At 39.1% G+C, this 18870-nt stretch overlaps 1 protein-coding gene across 3 annotated transcripts; it reads right to left on the bottom strand.

The window, feature by feature from the left end:
* Nucleotides 1-91: 91 nt before the first annotated feature.
* On the bottom strand, nt 92-18147 carry LOC139140057 (alpha-amylase 2-like). 3 transcript variants are annotated; one of them, XM_070709063.1, is made up of 4 exons: nt 18013-18147; nt 14393-14533; nt 12423-12652; nt 8873-10103 (listed from the first exon to the last, which is right to left on the bottom strand). In XM_070709063.1, exons 2-4 carry the CDS (start codon nt 14530-14532, stop codon nt 8968-8970), a joined length of 1506 nt encoding a protein of 501 aa, XP_070565164.1. In that variant the 5' UTR covers nt 14533; nt 18013-18147; the 3' UTR covers nt 8873-8967. The 3 variants fall into 3 exon arrangements, 1 of the variants encoding a protein (XP_070565164.1); XR_011553940.1 differs by lacking the exons at nt 8873-10103; nt 12423-12652; nt 14393-14533 and adding exons at nt 92-315; nt 1980-2120; XR_011553939.1 differs by lacking the exons at nt 8873-10103; nt 12423-12652; nt 14393-14533; nt 18013-18147 and adding exons at nt 92-315; nt 1980-2120; nt 2456-2517.
* Nucleotides 18148-18870: the final 723 nt, after the last annotated feature.

The raw sequence follows: 18870 nt of genomic DNA on the forward strand, positions 1-18870 counted from the left end.
CATTACTTTGGAGAGAGAGAGAGAGAGAGAGAGAGAGAGAGAGAGAGAGAGAGAGAGAGAGAGAGAGAGAGAGAGAGAGACTCACCTTCGTTGGCGGTCATGTGATTAATGACCAAATCTGGGTAAATAAGAACATCTTTAGCGTTGCATCTGTTGACCATGTCAATGAAGGCATTTCTATCACCACTTCTACTGACCAACTGGTAACTGACGGGTTGGTATCTCTCCCACCATGGTCGGAATGGATTCCATACCGTGCGATGTTCGCTTGGGGGAGACACTTGAACACCACCGTACAATCTGGGTCCCAGGAAACTAGCAGGAGCAAGCAGAACATCGTTTCAATGACACTGTAATTTCCAGTCACGTAAGCGGCGTACTTTCGTAAGGTGAGCACATTCCTATACCCGTGCAACGTATGCATATTTCGGTGTTGGCCCACATTTCATTGGCCGTCTACCAGGTGAATAGACGATGGAGTTTTACGCATACGGTCAAAAGGTAAATGCCTTATCAGCATATGACTTGTGATCAGGCTTACTAGTACATATATTTTTCATCCTGAATGAAACAACTGGCGTTATAAGCAACTGTTCACCGTTTGAGGACCGTCACGCAAATATCCTTACAAGCGCTAGTTTGTTCGACATTGCCATCTAGGATAACTTCAATTTGTTGAGATAAAGATTTGATACCATGCCAACTCTGGGTAAAAACCGTTTTATCCAACACTATTTGCGAGTATTTTATTGACTGAAAAAATTGAACACCCATCTAAACTGACTATCTACTACTGTCTAATATCTACAAGTGTCATTACCGCTTTAGAGGTTGACCGTTAAATCTTTGGAAGCTGTTGTCAAATTGGTGCAGAGATAAAGACGTTTCAAAAAGTGCACCCGAAGGTCGACCAAAACTGCCATACAAAGTTCAGTTCAGTTTAGATGCAAAAATCGTCAAATTGTGGAAGTACACGTTGAAAAAGTTGGACGTCGGAATTGGTACTAACCAAAGCCTCTAAAGATGTGTGCCGTAGCTTCTCGGACACTATGAAGTGCCCGTACATCGGAAAACAGGGCTGACAGCAACAACGTTTAGTCGGCATAAGGAGCCCACGCTTATACTAAAATATTCAGTGAAGATTGTACGCGTCTCCAAACTTACAGTTTCAAACTTTCGTTCAAACTTTCCTCGAGAAAATATTGAACGATTGTCTTTTATTATCAGTCTGGAATGAAAGTCAGGACTTGCCGTGGTACATGTAATTAGACAAACAAACTAGTAAGTAGACTTTCGGATATTTGAAAATGAAAATAGGCGCAATACCTGTTGTTAACTCAATGGGGAAAATTAAATTGACGATTTTCACAACCGAAGATTCCAGTTACTCCACACGACTGACAAGTCACCACAAGTGGCAAATCATGGTGACAATTTGAGAATCCGAAAAAGTATCTTGGAAGCGCATCTAGCTACCTAAAAGCTGTGTACCCAACCATTCAAATGGCTACTGAACAATGGTCGGTAGGGTAATGTGCCATGGTTTAACATTTATGTGATTTTACGTACCAGCAAATACTGGACATGATAATTCAGGGCACGCACACGCGCGGGTGCAGACCATGGGCCGCATGTCGTGAGAGAATACAAATTTAGCAGATCTTCAACTACTTTATCTGCTTCAAATTTGGTGGAATTATATACATTTTCTACACAAGGATTTAGAGGCCCTGGGCCATTTCAGTAACCACGTTTGCAATAGCAATTGTACATTGTGTTAAAGTTTGAATAGGTTTTCTGCTAAACCTGTCGCAAGAATCCATCGAGATGATGTCTCAGAATTTACGGAGGTCGCTTACGTTAAGTTTGTAATGGTTGAGATGAATTACTATAGACTAAATATAGTAATTCATCTCAACCATTACAACCTTAACAATGTCACTCTGTGTTGACCATATAGACAAATAAGTTACACTCACTTTTCACATTCTTTAGCGACATCCGACCACTTCCACTCAAATAAATGGACCATAACCTCACGGTTGTCTCTCATGTTGCTATTCCATTGGCAGTAAGCAGTGGTTGCCCACAACAACACGCAAATCAAACATAGCCTCATCCTTGGAGAGAGAGATAATGAGGAAGAGATGATCATGATGTGAAAATGTTCACACAATTTGTCACCAGACTTAAGTAAACCCTTTTGAACGTTGTTTGTAATCAACTGTACTGTGGTAGACATTGAATGTGCCGCGGAGTAGGCCCCCCATATGCTCTCAAAACTTCTGCGTTGACGCCACGAGATCCGTGATTGTACAACGGCCAGTTTGAAATATTTTCAGGCGGACCTAAAAAAACTACTCGCTCGTATAGAAGGCTGTGTCATCGCAGTAAACAGATCATGATCTTCAAAAAATTCAAAAGGGAAAAGAAGGACACCCGCCATTATCCGTACCTGCAGTCGCTATACCATACTCGGCCAATCCCAGCTTCGAAAATTTTGGTTTAGAGGTGTCGTGCCGATCGAGCAACACGTCTTTTTATACATCAGGTAACAACCGCATTGGACAGAAAAAGTTTGTGAGAAAACTGCATCTGTTTCGCAAGTTTTATATGGACACACCATTAAGTTACTAATTTGTCCAAGATAAACTTAATGCACATAATTGTATATAATTTACCCATAATGAGGGTCGTAATAATTCTATAACTGATTAGTCTTTGCTGGTCCCGATAAATGGTATTTTTGTATATTTGTCTGTGTTCATATTTTGAGTTCCGGTCAACTTTAAAGGGACAGTAATTGTAACTTTTGATGATTTTTTCCGTATATTGGTTTTTAATGTCACCTACAAATTCTTGTTCTACTCCTAAAAAGTATGGTGCGATAAACATGATTCAGCTTGTCAACTCAGCCTGCACATGTGTAAACTGCATTGTTGTTGTTGTTGGCAAGTGAATTCTGGTCCGGACTAGAATTCAATTGTGTAAACAATAACAGTGGATTCTACACGTATAGACGCTGTGTTGATAAGCTGGAGATGTTTCAACATGCTTTAGGAGATAGCACAAGAACTTGCGATTGATACACACACACAAAATCATGAAAAAATCATCAACAGTTACAGCCACTGGCCCGTTTCACGACTTGAGAAACCGTGGTAGAAGGTTGTTGGAGGATTCCTTATTCTAAATTCTTAAAGAGTTGTGCTCTTTGGAAAGTTCTATGTAATGAAATGAGACTGTGGAGGTCAAAATCTACGTGCATGAATAGCCATATACAGCACAGCGCCAGCCTGCTGCAAAGTTATATGTTACTCTCAGAAGCATACACATGTTAAAATTTGTATTTTCTCACATTTTTCAGGGTGGCATGACTCTTTCACAGTACTGTAGATTTCCCATAATCCATTGTGATTTGTATCCTCAGAGATTCCCCAGATATGTCGACCAGGTCTCCCATATGTCTGAAAATGTACTTTTAAGGACACCATTCTTCTCAATTCTCATTTCAAATGATTTGGCAAATTATGCAAGAATGAGAGAGGAGATAGAGTCTTTGTAAAATCTTCCACTGATTGTGTCTTCAGCCATACAGAATAATGTGATAGAAAGTAGGGAGACTAGTTGCACCTGTTTTTTGAAACAAAAGGATATTGGTTTTTTCCCAAAGGAAATGACAAAAGAAATTTGCATTCAAAGTTTTCTCAGAGAATGACCCCTTCAGTTCGTCATAAATTGCTGCCTAAAAGTATGGCATTTGTAGTACCTACAGAATGTGACTTCCAGGGTTGTTTAATAGAAACTTTCAATGAAATTTCTAAACGTACTTTTACTTGATATTACTTATCAATTATTCTAATGCTGCACATTATTTCTTGCATACAGAACTGAAAAAGTTGTAAGTAAAGTAACCTTCAAGGATACAAATCAAAGAGAATTGTGGGTAATTTATTGTACTGTGTCTTTGTTCACACATCCGAACACCGTGATCGCGTACGTCACGCTGTAGGGCATGGTGCAAACTTCGCTCGGAGACATAAATAACATCACAAACAAGGAGAAATTTATCTGTGATAACATATTCAACTGTAAGGCTCCTGCGTTGGTGAAGGAGACCCGGTCTTTGTATTTTGTGAAAACAAAGTTACGACTCAAATGAACATCGTAGGGTCTATTAAATATTTGAAGGAGTGGCCAGGATGACAATATGGAATTTATTTCGTTATCGAATTATACATTTTTCCTTCGGACTTTGTATGGCACCCATATGCTGAATTTCCATGCTTTTTTCAACCGACCTTCATCTGAATGTATTTTTAATTGGCATGACTAAGTTTGAAATAATGTTTGGTCTGCAGAATTTCATACGATTTTTGATACCCCGAGATCTAATGGCCCCCACAATATCTGATGGACCAAGATCTCTGTGACTGAAATACACTCCATTTTCATCGCGTAGTGACGAGGCAATAATCTCAAAGGTGGTGCTAGCAAAACGCCTGCGTTCTATCATTTCATAGATATCCCTAGTTTAAAATGATGTCTCAGTTAAATTTTTGTCCGAAATGTGGGACACGACTATCGGAATTTCAACATGCAAGAATGATGATTGTGGTACTGCATTATCAAAAGGGGTCTGATAAAAGCCATAAAATTTTCTCATCAATGGATCATGCCATATAAAGTTTTGATTTAAGGCTGACTTTCTGTCAGAGGCGGCTATAATGTCGCGCAGAAGATGCTGTAAGTCTTATTAACAAACCTGCGATCCTATCAGTCCGCCTTTCTGTACCCTTTGTATGTCGTTACATATTGGCAGAGGATATTCAAAATGACAAAATACCACAAATTTCAAACCATCCATTTCTTGATAGGATTAACTTCCGCCAAATACTCCTCAAAGAAATAATGTTTACATCCGCAAGTTTTGCAGAAGAAATATAGCGATGACTACTAAACAATTCACATGCAAAAGAATATATAACGACGGCTCAAGCAGAAATAAACAGACAAGACTTAACTCGTGTACTCGACCACGAAAAGTTGAACTTAAAAGGTCAACTTGAACCTGTGGCTCGTATGGAAAGGTCATTTGCGACATAGCTTCAACCAGCATGTGGTGTTTGACATTTATAGGTCTTCACATTTGATCGATTTAACGCCATATATTTATATCACGCTTTTGCTGTGTGCTTGACAAGGTATACGATACACATGTTCACGCTTTTTCACGCATGTAAACAACCGTAAAACACATGTTTGGTTTGCTGTCGAGCGTTATTTACGCACTTTAAACTAATTTCTCCCGAACAGCGGAGAACTGCTATGACTAGCCAAAGTGGGACAAGGTCGGGTCATATTGCCTTAACACCAAAGTGCCCCACATGAAGAGAATGATGCAGAAACTTTATTTGGCGTCACAATAAAGGTCTATGATATGACTAAACAACATACTCCCATAAAGCATTGAAGTAGGCGATGTCAGTATTGACTGAGTTTCCGATGCATATCTGAATTTTGCGACCGAATAACTGAACGCTCGTTTATGTAGATCACCTGACGTACTTTATAAAGCTTCGCCCACCAGGTGTACTAAGTCTTCAAAAGGAGCATATTTCTCTGACATTTTTGTCTTCTAACCTTTTTTCAACAACGCTTCCAACAACGTAAATGTATAGAATTCGAGCAATCGTTCTGCTTATAATGCTCTCAAGCAGACAGTTCAGTCACAGACAGTAGTGGTCTCGGGGTAAAATCGTTGTGTGAAACAGAACATTATTTTGTAAAATCCTCAGAAGCGTCAGCCTTTCATGTTTTATTATGATTTTATTTTAACTTGAATTATGCCATGTTTGTACTCAGGGAGGTGTGCCACTTGATGTTAACCCTTTACAAGACAAATATCGAGAAAATTTGATTACCCACAATCACGGCTTTCTTAGTCATCTCACAAGAGGGCGCTATGACCTCCAACCAAAGCACGCAAAGCTGATGTTCGTCAGCGAGGCCGTGTTACAACCGATAGCGTATCAAACCCGATAACGTAGTAAAAATTTACCGATAACGTAGTAAATCAACCGATAACGTAGTAACGAACCGATAACGTAGTAAATTTTTCTAACCGATAACGTAGTAAAGATTTACCGATAACAAATAATTTTTCCAAATCGATAACGTATCAACAAATGTACCGATAACGTATCAATGCACCAATAACGGATTGAATCAACTGATAACGTAGAAAAGTCAACCAATACCGCATCGGAGCGATAGATTGATCGATTTATAGATAGATAGATAGATATTAGATGGATAGATAGATAGATAGATAGATAGATAGATAGATAGATAGATAGATAGATAGATAGATAGAGAGATAAGTATAGATAGATAGGTCGAGCAATGTATCGATATATAAAGCGATCACTCAATCGATAGTTCGATCGATCTATCTCTCGATGTTTGATAGATGGTCGGTCAATCGATCGAACTATCGATCGATAGATAAATTGATGGGCAGATCGATCGATAGAACGAAGGATCTATCAATTCGATAGAAAGATAGATCAATTTATCGATAGATCGATCGCTCGATTCGATAAATTGGTCAATAGATTTACAGATCGATTTGTTATCACATTGTCTTGTACTAAATTTTCTTTTCTTCTATTAATTTTTTCCGTTTAGCGTAAATTACTACAAATTTTCGCAGTAAATTAATCGTGTTTCGACTGTTTTTATGGTAGTACGAACGACTAAGTTGATCTAAATGTTGTAACACTACTGGAATAGGTTTGGAAAGTTGTTTCTACTCTTGCTATAGTAGCTATGCAGTTTAGTTCTAGTTGAGTAAAATTCAAAGGGATAGAATAAGTACTGATGAAACAAAAGCAGCGGAATGAGCGGCTGTTGGTTTACACAGAGAACCCTCCCTAGAAAGAAAACTATTATGTTATGTATGGCTACAATTCAGACAGAAAGCATGGTTGTAATATAGCAAGATTAGAAACACTTTCCATACCCATTCCAGTAGTGTAGCAACATTTAGATCAAATTAGTCGTTCGTGCCGCAACAAGAGTTGTGCAGGCAAGTCGTAGGAATAGTTTGCTTCGCATATAAATGTGATTAACACAAAACATTTTTTAACAACGTAATTGGACCAGCTACAAAACGGAAGACCTTTTTCCTTCAGGACTAATATAACTGAGTATTAGTGAATATTAATGATTTATTCGTGCAATTGACGATTTTTCATGTTATTTGAAATCTCCATCGGGTGTATTTGAAAAAGGTAAGTGTATAAGTGAATAATATGCAGGGATCTAATATGAATGTATGAGTCAACTCTTGTAAGGCCAAGGAAAATATAAAGTGTTTGTTTCTCATCATAGACATATTGCAAAATACGGATAGTTTTCAATAATGATGCGGTGATGCGGGTTTTTTTCTTCTCAATTTTTCTTATTCTTCAACTAACAAGAAGGAGCATAAAAACATGAAAACGACATTGGAATGCACGCAGAGATAAATGCACAGCAGTGTTGCTTTAGTATTTTTGTATAGCAACAGTTCTGAGAAATGGCGGCCATTTTGGATTTCAAATATGTCAGGTAATCTGTTTCTTTAGTGCCAAACTCCAATTTTTTTGTGTTTTATTTAGTGCGAATGGTTAAAAGTTTTATTCAGGAAAGTTTTAGCAAAAGTTATAAATTTGTCATCTTCGAGGCGCTTACTGCGGGTATGACAACATCTTGATATATTGCCTTGGTTATTAAAACCACTCACCAAAACGCGGTTATGTGAGCAAGATCTAGGTTGCTAAGTTGCTAAATGAAAGCAGTTTGTCTGTTATTAGCTGTTATACTTTAAGTTAGTAAGGTAGTATACGCCTCGAAGGTTAAAGACTTAAACTTTTATTCGAATTTTTCTCAAGTAATCTTTTAACCATTCTCTTTCAAAACCAAGAATAAAAACTGCAGGTCGCCATGCAAATTTTCGTACTGTACTAGAACAACAAATTACCCAAGATTTACCAATATTTGAAATTCAAAATGGCCACCATTCTCGCCTTAACTCTATGGAGAGAGAAACATTTCCAAAAACTAAATCGATGTAAAGTTTGTTTTACACCAAGAGCATTAAAATAAACTCCACAAGTGGTAGATCAGAAAAGAATTGATAAAGTTTGAAAGTCCACATATCTGTCCCCGTGGCGCATTCTACCCTAAAGTTAATGACGTTTTCGTTATTGTTTCTGTAAAGACACGCATTTTCTTATTCTTCTCCCTAAAACGTGTTGAAATACAAAGTATAGACCTTGCCAGCATGATGCTTTGTGTACATTGTATCATGTTGTTGTCGACAAACGAATTCTGGTCCGGACTGACATTCAGCTGCCAACAGAAGCAAATCAATATAGCGGACATCAAGATTGTGTTGACAAGCGAAACGCCGAATTATTTAGACCTGATTTTGGAGGAAAACAGGGAAATGAGTGGAAAAAAACCCTTGAAAATATATCAAAAGCAGGAGACAATCGGGCTATGAGTTGCAGAGAGGGGCAACAAATACTTTGCTCGAAAAGGTAATCTCGACCAACACGTCGACTGCCTGCACCAAGTACCATAGTAAAACATAGATTTTCTGCTACTATGTATGTGGCTTAGAAAGTTTCGGAATAGAGTCCTACAGCATTGAAAGGGCAACGCAAAAGAAAAAACACGCAAAAAACAACCAACCAGAAGACACCACCCTGTGGTCCTCGTTTCGGTCTGCGCACACTCACTATTTGAACTCTGTACATCTCATTGCATGGCGTCAGCCGGAAGAATGATTATAGATGCGAAGGAAATCAATACCAACGGACAGTTTGTCAAGTCTTCAGATTATTGTTTATTAATAGAACGCACATGAACATTTTTATCGCGTTTGCATCGATTGAACAGAGTTTTCTCCATTTGAATTTAAACAGTGGCTTCAACGTGAATAGCGACAACCGGGTCGCCATTGCTCGGAATATTGATATTAGCATTACCGTTGCCGGAGACCGTAACGATGTGAGGGGTGCCGTTCTGTTCTACGTCAGTGCACGATCTTGAACCAGAGTTGTAGTCGGCCACAATCAGATTGCAGTAGCTGCCACCGGGCAAACCTGTGTAGATTGAGGCATTCATAGTCCAGCTGTCTCCGTTTATAGCAATGAACGCCTTGTTACCACGAGAGAAAGCTATCTGGTTACCGCCATTATCCCACCAGTTGTCAACTCCCGTGCCGAAGGCAGCTCTACGGAACCAAACCATAGCAGCGATCTGTCGCCATTGGTGTTCGCACACCCATTCACCAAAGCAGACGACATCTTTGGTCGAACCATCTGGATGAGAAGGCGGGCCAGCTTCAGTGTCTGTGAAGTAGTAGCTGCTCATCACGCGAGGAATGCCGTAATCGTGTGCCAGCATGAATTCTACTGCCATCTTGTATTCTCTTGCTTGTTTGTGAGTAAGGATTCCACCGCCTCCTCCATGGCCACGCTGGTTGTCATGGTTGTCAATGAAAGCAAGTGTATCGTTACGTTGCAGCAACCCCCAATCTTCACCCCAGTTCTCCAACAATCTCAATTGCTTATTACCAGAGAAGCAGTTGCTCAGCTCCAGACCGTAATTGAACTCAGTCACGCGTCCAAGGTGTGTGTAATCAGTAGCTTTGATTGGCTCTCCACCCTGATCGATGACTTCTTGTACGATAAACGGCCGGCTTCCACTCGGGAATGTAGGTGTTATCAGATTGTTAAATCGGTTGTAGATGACTTCCAAGTCACCGGGCCACATATGTTTACATGCAACCACGCGGAAACCAGCCACACCGATGTTTATCATGTCGTTGGCGAAGTCAACTACTCTGTCACGTACGTAGTTGTCGGACAACTTCAAATCGACAAGGCCGAGCAGACGACAGTTGCGGACCTCCCATGCGTCGTTGTAGTTACTAATATCTCGGTCGCAGATATCGTCATTGAAATCCCATCGTGAATACGGTACGCCTGGAAAATCACGGGCAGGGTTTCTGGTATTGTATGGGTTGCCCGCAGTACCATCACCGTTCACTGGAGAACAAAAATACAAGTTTTTCTGTCATCCGTAAAATTGTTACTGTAATTCCTCTTTCACTTTCGTATGTCTCACACACTTTACTCACGCGATACATAAATTCGTTCAACGTTTCTTTTCAGTATGGTCCATTCGCATATTGCATCATGATGGCATTCATCCTTTGCCCCGAACTTCCAAGGATATTCGGTCAACTTCATGTGAATTACTGTTTTCAAAAGTCATCGTTTCCTGATTTTTACCATTTTCGACCATCCACCCTAAGCTATAATGGTCAACCCTGTATTGCCCATACCCAATGCCTGTAGGCCCTAAATATACATAAATACCAACATAGAGAAAGAGGAATAGATAGACGCGTGCATAAGCTTGCATGTCCACTTACATACATACATACATACATACATACATACATACACAGTGTTGTCCTTAGAAGCCGGGTGCCGGGTAAATAACCCGGCTGTTTTGCATTTTTTCCCGGCTACTTTTAACGTAAGTAGATTATTTTTATAGACCTGTAATTTCGGGATTGCACTGCCAGCTGTTAGACGGCACACGTACGACTAGCAGTTTCGCGACCCTTTTCCGCATGGAAATGCACAAACATAAAACAGTTTCTAAATACTCGTTTGTGGCTTTTTGAGCCCGATCTTTTATTTGTTAAATAGTGTGATTGCCTGATGGACGCGTCTATGGTGTTGTCTTTGTAACGAGCAGTGTAATTGGTTTGATTAGTATGAAGTCATCTTAGGTCATTTTTAACGATAGCGTAAAATGAAATGTGGCGTCGGCCACCGGCACCTTGCCGATGGAATATTTTTTCCCGAAGAAAGCCCGTTCGAAAGCTATACTTGATTCCAACAATACATTTAGTTTATGTATAAAAAACTTCAATTTCGCTAAATTTGTGAGAGAAAAAAGCGCCGAAAAGATGTGATTTTGATCGACTATTCGAAGTTCATGACGCAGCTAGTTTTCCTCCGCCGCGCTGGCTGCCAACGGTCAGTACGAGTATGATCTTCTCACAAATCAAGTTATTCTCAGAGCAATAGCGACGCATTTTCTAGATTTAAAAACAATGAGCTAGAACTGAATTTTTTAGAACCAACTGTTTATTTGAATGGGTATTTTTTTCCTTGATTATTTTTACGTACTAGAATCCACGGTCACAGGCATGTGTGTTGCCGACCGTTGCCGACCGGCGCATCATCGTCACGCCTCACGGCTTCACTGTGGCGCTGATCCCCTGGGTTCAATTTCACTGCGCCTCTCCATGTTCTCCATGTTGGGTTGCCCGATAGTGTATTTTGATGGACTCTCTGAATCATTTTTTCACGGACTTGTGGAGCAAATTTGAAGAAAATAGAGTTGTTTCCTTCCGACGCCATGCTGCATATCTGCTTTGATCAAATTAGGGGACAGCTTCGCCGCTCGCGCCGCATGCAGGTTCGAAGTCTGGCATGCGAGACTAAGTCGCGGAGAGTGCTTTCGCAACTATTATTGTTTGCGTATTATAACTCATAATAAAAAAAAATGCGTCGAGACTCAATCCAATGCGTAATATTATTACACATTGGATCGACTCTCTACGCATTTTTTCATTGTTATGAGTTTTCGATATACGCATTTTTTTTTGCGTAAATGCGAACATGTAACAGTGAATTATCTTACCGATGTTTTTTTAAACAACAGCGAATGTGTTTTTATTAGAATACTGTCGGTATTTTGAATTTTCCAACCTCATTTTGGGAAATGAGCAATGAAATGAGCAGACTGCAGGAGATTTAAGATTAAATGTTAAATCTTCAATGCAAATAAAACCATAAGTGTGTCATAAATAATACAAATAAAACAAAATCATGTTTGTTTGTTTTGTTGTATGTGAGCCACGTCTAAGACACACAACAAAAGTACTGTTTCAGTCTCAGCTAAATGTCACCTATGCAGATGCCACCAGAGAACACCATTTCCACTCCAAAATTTCGTTTTTCGCCTTGCGAGAGGGGGGACACCCCCTCTCGCGCTCTCCCCCTCGTTCGCTACGCTCACTCGCCCCTCGGTAGCTTCGCTCCGTCGCAGTCCACCCGGCTACTTTCTTGAATTGCCCGGCTACTTTTAGATATAAGGACAACACTGCATACATACATACATACATACATCATACATACATACATACGTTACATTGCGTTGGAGAGAGAGAGAGAGAGAGAGAGAGAGAGAGAGAGAGAGAGCGAGAGAGAGAGAGAGAGAGAGAGAGAGAGAGAGAGAGAGAGAGAGAGAGAGAGAGAGAGAGAGAGAGGGTGTGTGTGTCTCACCTCCGTCGCCGGTCATGTGATTAATGACCAAATCTGGGTAAATAAGAACATCTTTAGCGTTGCATCTGTTGACCATGTCAATGAAGGCATTTCTATCACCACTTCTACTGACCAACTGGTAACTGACGGGTTGGTATCTCTCCCACCATGGTCGGAATGGATTCCATACCGTGCGATGTTCGCTTGGGGGAGACACTTGAACACCACCGTACAATCTGGGTCCCAGGAAACTAGCAGGAGCAAGCAGAACATCGTTTCAATGACACTGTAATTTCCAGTCATGTTTATCCGATGCGGGCGGTATTCATAATGCCAAACACTCCGTAAGCGGCGTACTTTCGTAGGGCGAGATACCCGTGCAACGTGTGCATATTTCTGTGTTTGCCCACATTTCATTGGCCGTCTACCAGGTGAATAGTCGATAGAGTTTTCGCAAACGGTCAAAAGGTAAATGCCTTATCAGCATATGACTTGTGATCAGGCTAACCAGTACATATATTTTTCACCTTGAATGAAATAACTGGCATTATAAACAACTGTTCACCGTTTGAAGACCGTCGCGCAAATATCCTTACAAACGCTAGATTGTTCGACATTGCCATCTAGGATAACTTCAATTTGTTGAGGTCAAGATTTGCTACCATGCCAACTCTGGGTACAAACCTTTTTATCTAACACTATTTGCCAGTATTTTATTGACTGAAAAAAATTAACACCCATCTAAACTGACTGCCTACTACTGGCTTATGTCTACAAGTGTCATTACCGCTTTAGAGGTTGACCGTTACATCTTTGGAAGTTGTTGTCAAATTGGTGCAGAGATAAAATCGTTTCAAAAGTGCACCAGAAGGTCGGCCAAAACTGCCATACAAAGTTCAGGTTTAGATGCAAAAATCGTCAAATTGTGGAAGTACACTTTGAAAAATTGCACGTCGGAATTGGTACTAAGGCCTCTAAAGATGTGTGCCGTAGCTTCTCGGACACTATGAAGTGAGCATCACTTACGATGCACTGATATCGGAAAACACCGCTGACAGTAACAATATGTATAGTCGGCATACTGAAGTATTCAGTGAAGGTAGTACGCGTTCCCAAACTTACAGTTTCAAACTTTCGCTCAAACTTTCCTCGAGAAAATATTTAACGATTATCTTTCATTATCAGTCTGGAATGAAATTCAGGACTTGCCGTACAAATTGGACAAACAAACTAAGTAGATTTTGTGGATATTTGAAAGTGATAATGGGCGCAATACCTGATGTTAACTCAATCGGGAAAATTGAATTTACGATTTTCACAACCGAAGATTCCAGTTACTCCATACGACTGACAACGAGTCACCACAAGTGGCAAATCGTAGTGACAATTTGAGAATGCGAAAAAGTATCTTGGAAGCGCATCTAGCTACCTAAAAGCGGTGTACCCAACCATTCGAATGGCTCCTGAACAATGGTCGGTAGGGTAATGTGCTCAGGTTTAACATTCCCGGAATGCTCAGTCGCCTTATTTATGTGATTTTACGTCCCAGCAAATACTGGACAAGATAATTCGGGACTTGCATGCACACGCGCGCGTGAAGACCATGGGCCGCATATCGTAAGAGAATACAAATTTAGCAGATCTTCAAATACTTCACCTGCTTCAAATTTGGTGAAATTTTATAAATTTTTCTACAAAGGATCCCTACCGATGTCCTCTGAACATGGATTTAGAGTCCCTGGGCCATTTCAGTAATCACGTTTGAAATAGCAATTGTACACTGTATTAAAGTTTTAATAGATTTTCTGCTTAACCTCTAAAAAAACTATGAAAAATGTCCCACGAATCCATGTTTATTATTCTTTTCTTCGAGATGATGTCTCAGAATTTACGGAAGTCGCTTCAGTCCATAGTAATTAATACCAACCCTTACAACCTTAACAATGTCTCTCTTTGTCGACCATATAGTTAGACAAATAAGTTACACTCACGTTTCACATGCTTCAGCGACATCCGACCACTTCCACTCAAATAAATGGACCATAACCTCACGGTTGTCTCTCATGTTGCTATTCCATTGGCAGTAAGCAGTGGTTGCCCACAGCAACACGCAAATCAAACATAGCCTCATCCTTCGGAGAGAGATAAAGAGATGTCAGGCATACATATATCAGAGATATCTGTATATTCAATATTTTTCAGCGTGCTCTTCGAGCACATTACTTTAATATATCAGACATTTTTCAGCACGCCCTTCCTGTGCATGACTTTAATATACAAGACATATATATCAGAGATATCAGGATATTTCATATTTTTCTCCGTGCCCTTCGGGCGCCATACTTTAATAAATCAGAGATATATGCCAGAGATATCTTGATGTTTGCTGAGTGAAAGTGTACCGTAATGAAATCTTCATTTCATATGAAAAGCATGACAAATTCCTGATACTTTTCTGTAGTCTCTATGAGAATTCAGTATGAGAAAGCAACATGCACAAATATTTCACAATATATATTTGATACAGTGACTTATTTTAGAGGTAGAAAAATGACAAGATATCTTTCGTTGTCATTGATGTAACTGTTTTCCTTTGTGTCTCAGGTTTTCTGTAGAATGATGCTTTTTTATGACCAAAATAACAGTTAAAAAGGCAGTTTTTGTCATAATTAGCTGTGCTTTTATGGTTTCAATGTTACAGGAAAAGGTAATGTCAGACACTGCACACATCAGATTTGGCTAAAATGCCTCTCTATGGCTCCTCAGGAGATTTAATTGGATGGCTGGCAAGTCTTAACACCCATCAAAATTTTTGATTTAGTGCTTTTTCCTCTTTGATATTAATGATTGACATCCATTTCTGTGCAGGACATCTTGTTAAGCATAGAAAATGTGAAATACTTTCACAGCTCATTCAAAATGTACTGTACTCAAACTTCAAAATTGACACTTTGAAATTCCTATCTTACAACTGACATGTCAACAATTTCATTAAAACACAGAATGACTGTTTAAATATAAATGTATGTAAAATATAATATACATATAAATATATATATATATATTAAATATATATATATATATATATATATATATATATATATATATATATATATATATATATATATATGTATATTTTTATTTATGTCCAACTTTTGTTTTTCAGTTGTCGTGTGCGGGGGGGGGGTCACCCTGTTTTCATAATTTGGGATAGGGGGGGGTCACCCTGTTTTCAAGATTTGGAATGGGGGGGGGGGTCAGCCACTTTTTGACGTCGGCATAAAATAATCCACCGCCCCCAGGCCGAAGAAACTGACCAGTCCCTAAGAATTAACAGGAGAAATACTAGTATCATTTATATCAGTAGTATGCTTTTATTGGAATCATGTTCAGTTGTGGTGGCGTTGTCAGAATTATCACTAATGAGACTACGAGTCAAAATTTCAAAATGAAACAATGCAACTCTACAACAACACTATATCTAGGCCTACTCATACTGTTCATAAAGCGAATCTTATCAAATTTATCCACTAGTAGAGCCCAGTCGCAATATATTTGGCAAATATTCAAATAATTTCAAAAAAGATTGTATAAGAAAGAGCGGCCTATTTCCAAATATCTTCAACAAGTGAATGTAGCCTTCTCCTTGTAAGGTGGGATTTGACGGAGGTAACGCTCTAGCATGTTGAATTTGCTGGATAAATGATGTAAGGTGGGATTTGAGGTAACGCTCTAGCATGTTGAATGTGCTGGATAAATGATGTATGGTGGGATTTGAGGTAACGCTGTAGCATGTTGAATGTGCTGGATAAATGATGTAAGGTGGGATTTGAGGTAACGCTATAGCATGTTGAATGTGCTGGATAAATGATGTAAGTTGGGATTTGAGGTAATGCTATAGCATGTTGAATGTGCTGGATAAATGATGTAAGTTGGGATTTGAGGTAACGCTATAGCATGTTGAATGTGCTGGATAAATGATGTAAGGTGGGATTTGAGGTAATGCTATAGCATGTTGAATGTGCTGGATAAATGATGTATGGTGGGATTTGAGGTAACGCTATGGCATGTTGAATGTGCTGGATAAATTATGTAAGGTGGGATTTGAGGTAACGCTATGGCATGTTGAATGTGCTGGATAAATGATGTAAGGTGGGATTTGACGGAGGTAACGCTCTAGCATGTTGAATTTGCTGGATAAATGATGTAAAGGTACTAATGTTAATCAAAATATGATGACTTCGGTTGTAGGTTTGGTAACTAAAATATTCGCTCGCCGAAATAAAAGTCGAACAAATTTTTGTTTTCTGTTTTTGTGTAAGTTGACGGAGAGCTTGATATGTTTTGGTTTCACTTCATAATAGTAATAGTCACAACCTACCATTTTCCCGATATACAATTTTCATGTCTAGTATAAACATTTGAACAAACATTAACAATTTGCATCAGACATCAGGTAATATGGAATTTTGACGGTAAGCGGGCCAGTCTGGAAATGGTAGGATCAATTATTTCAAACAAGTTAACCGTATAAACATGGAAAATATAGCCGATAAATGGATCCCTGTGCCTAATTTTACTGCACTTAATTAAAGTCTCGAAGATCTCGTCACTGATTAAAAATGTCATGATTAATGAGATCTGAAAGACTGCAATCGTGATTATCATATACCTAGATTCACGTGACTGGGAACAAAACAAATCATCTAGCAACTCTAGCAACTCACTTAAGCGAATCTTTACTCTATCCGTCTGCGGGAAAAAAAACCTTAATCCATATTACATGTGTTGCACTCGTTAAAGCAACAAAAATGAATACTCGTATTTGAAATCTACCAGACTGCTCTCATAAATCGCTCATGTACAACGCATGTTGCAGCAATTGTGACTCCAATAGCTAACAACACTAATGCAATCAATAACATATTAGGGACGCCATCTTGTTTTGATCACTACTTCGTCCTCATTTATGGCATTAAATCGAGGTCACCAATTACATTGTATTCAGCACTACACCGTAAAAACCACCATTTTCTCGTACAGCGATCTTCCATAAAGTATTCTGATTTCCATAATATACAATTTTCGAGGATGTCTTTTATTACTACAGAGTAATTTATTTCAAGAACTCTATGTCGCCTTTGAATCCTTGTTAATGTAGCATATAACTAACGCAGAGTCAATAAGTTCATCTTTTCATCTTGAGATGGAGCAGTTGAGTCAATGTTCACGATCTGGTTTTCTCAAATAAATATGACGCATTGACTGTGATCTAGTCTGTTATTAGAGATGTAATGACACAGATGGCATCTAACCATAGCTTGCGACATTATGTATTAGTGAAATGCTCTGTATTATTCCACCATATCTTTATCAGGAAATAACCCCGACATATCATTTTAATGTTTAGTATATGACATCAGCATATGATTTGTGGCAAGAACTCTATTTAAATACAATATAGAAGCATTCTCTCTCTAAATCAGTGAATGATGAATTGGTAAGTATAAATTTACCCTCAGTTTTAGTCTATTGGCTCTCACAATCAATGCCTACTGTACCCGCGGTTCTTTGATAACACATGATAATTAGATATTTACATAATACTCACCTTGACTTGGTGCAAACAACAGGTGTTTTGACTATGGACTATTGGCTTCAAGCTAAATAAAATCAGTGAAAGACAATTAACTATTGCAGAAATTAGATCATAGGTTCGTTGAAATGCTACCATGGAGCGGTTGTAATGAACGGCAGTAGCGAATTAATCACGTGAACAATACAACGTGCAACAGAAGTTGGCACAGGCATGGACAGATTAAACTCTGGCCATCGATGATTGATGTCTACTCACGTAATATCATACTTCATTTTACATCATCAAATCAGTAGAAAAGGAAGCCTTGACAAAATGAAAAGCGTCTCATGCAAGATTTTACATCATGAAAAAATTACTCTATTTTACTGCAAACTACAAGTTGATGTGTTTTAGCGGTAAAACCAACTAATACTAGGAACGACAGCTGCACAGCTGCCGGCAATGAAGAATAGGACAAACAATCATTGCAAGCGACAATTTAAAATGCTTATATTCAAACATACATTTGAAAAGTGGTGTAGTTTCAACTGAATTTTGCACACGTCACAACTGAATTGCACTCGATAGAACTAGAATTTTATTAAACACAGGAAGTACAGGCAGATCACTTTTACTATGGCAGTGAGTTTATGTGCTCTAATGAAATGGCTCTATTAGAGTTTATTAGAGTTACTAAGGGACTGGTCAGTTTCTTCAGCCTGGGGGGGCCGGTGGATTCATGGGGGGGGGGTCACCCTGTTTTTGACTTTGGTGATAGGGGGGTCACCATGTTTTTGAAATGCCCAATAGGGGGGGTCAGTGTGTTTTTGAATTTTGACACAGGCTCATCATTGCCTAAAATGCTAGTGTCAGCCACAATTTCATCATTCA

Source organism: Ptychodera flava, chromosome 9 (assembly GCF_041260155.1).
Source record: "Ptychodera flava strain L36383 chromosome 9, AS_Pfla_20210202, whole genome shotgun sequence".
NCBI lineage: Eukaryota > Metazoa > Hemichordata > Enteropneusta > Ptychoderidae > Ptychodera > Ptychodera flava.

Coding starts and splice junctions, on each gene's coding strand:
- LOC139140057 (XM_070709063.1), bottom strand. CDS start 14,532: ATGAGGCTATGTTTGATTTGCGTGTTGCTGTGGGCAACCACTGCTTAC. Junction 12,653..14,392: donor GTCGCTGAAGCATGTGAAAC/GTGAGTGTAACT, acceptor TGCTCCTGCTAG/TTTCCTGGGACCCAGATTGT. Junction 10,104..12,422: donor TCACATGACCGGCGACGGAG/GTGAGACACACA, acceptor TTTGTTCTCCAG/TGAACGGTGATGGTACTGCG.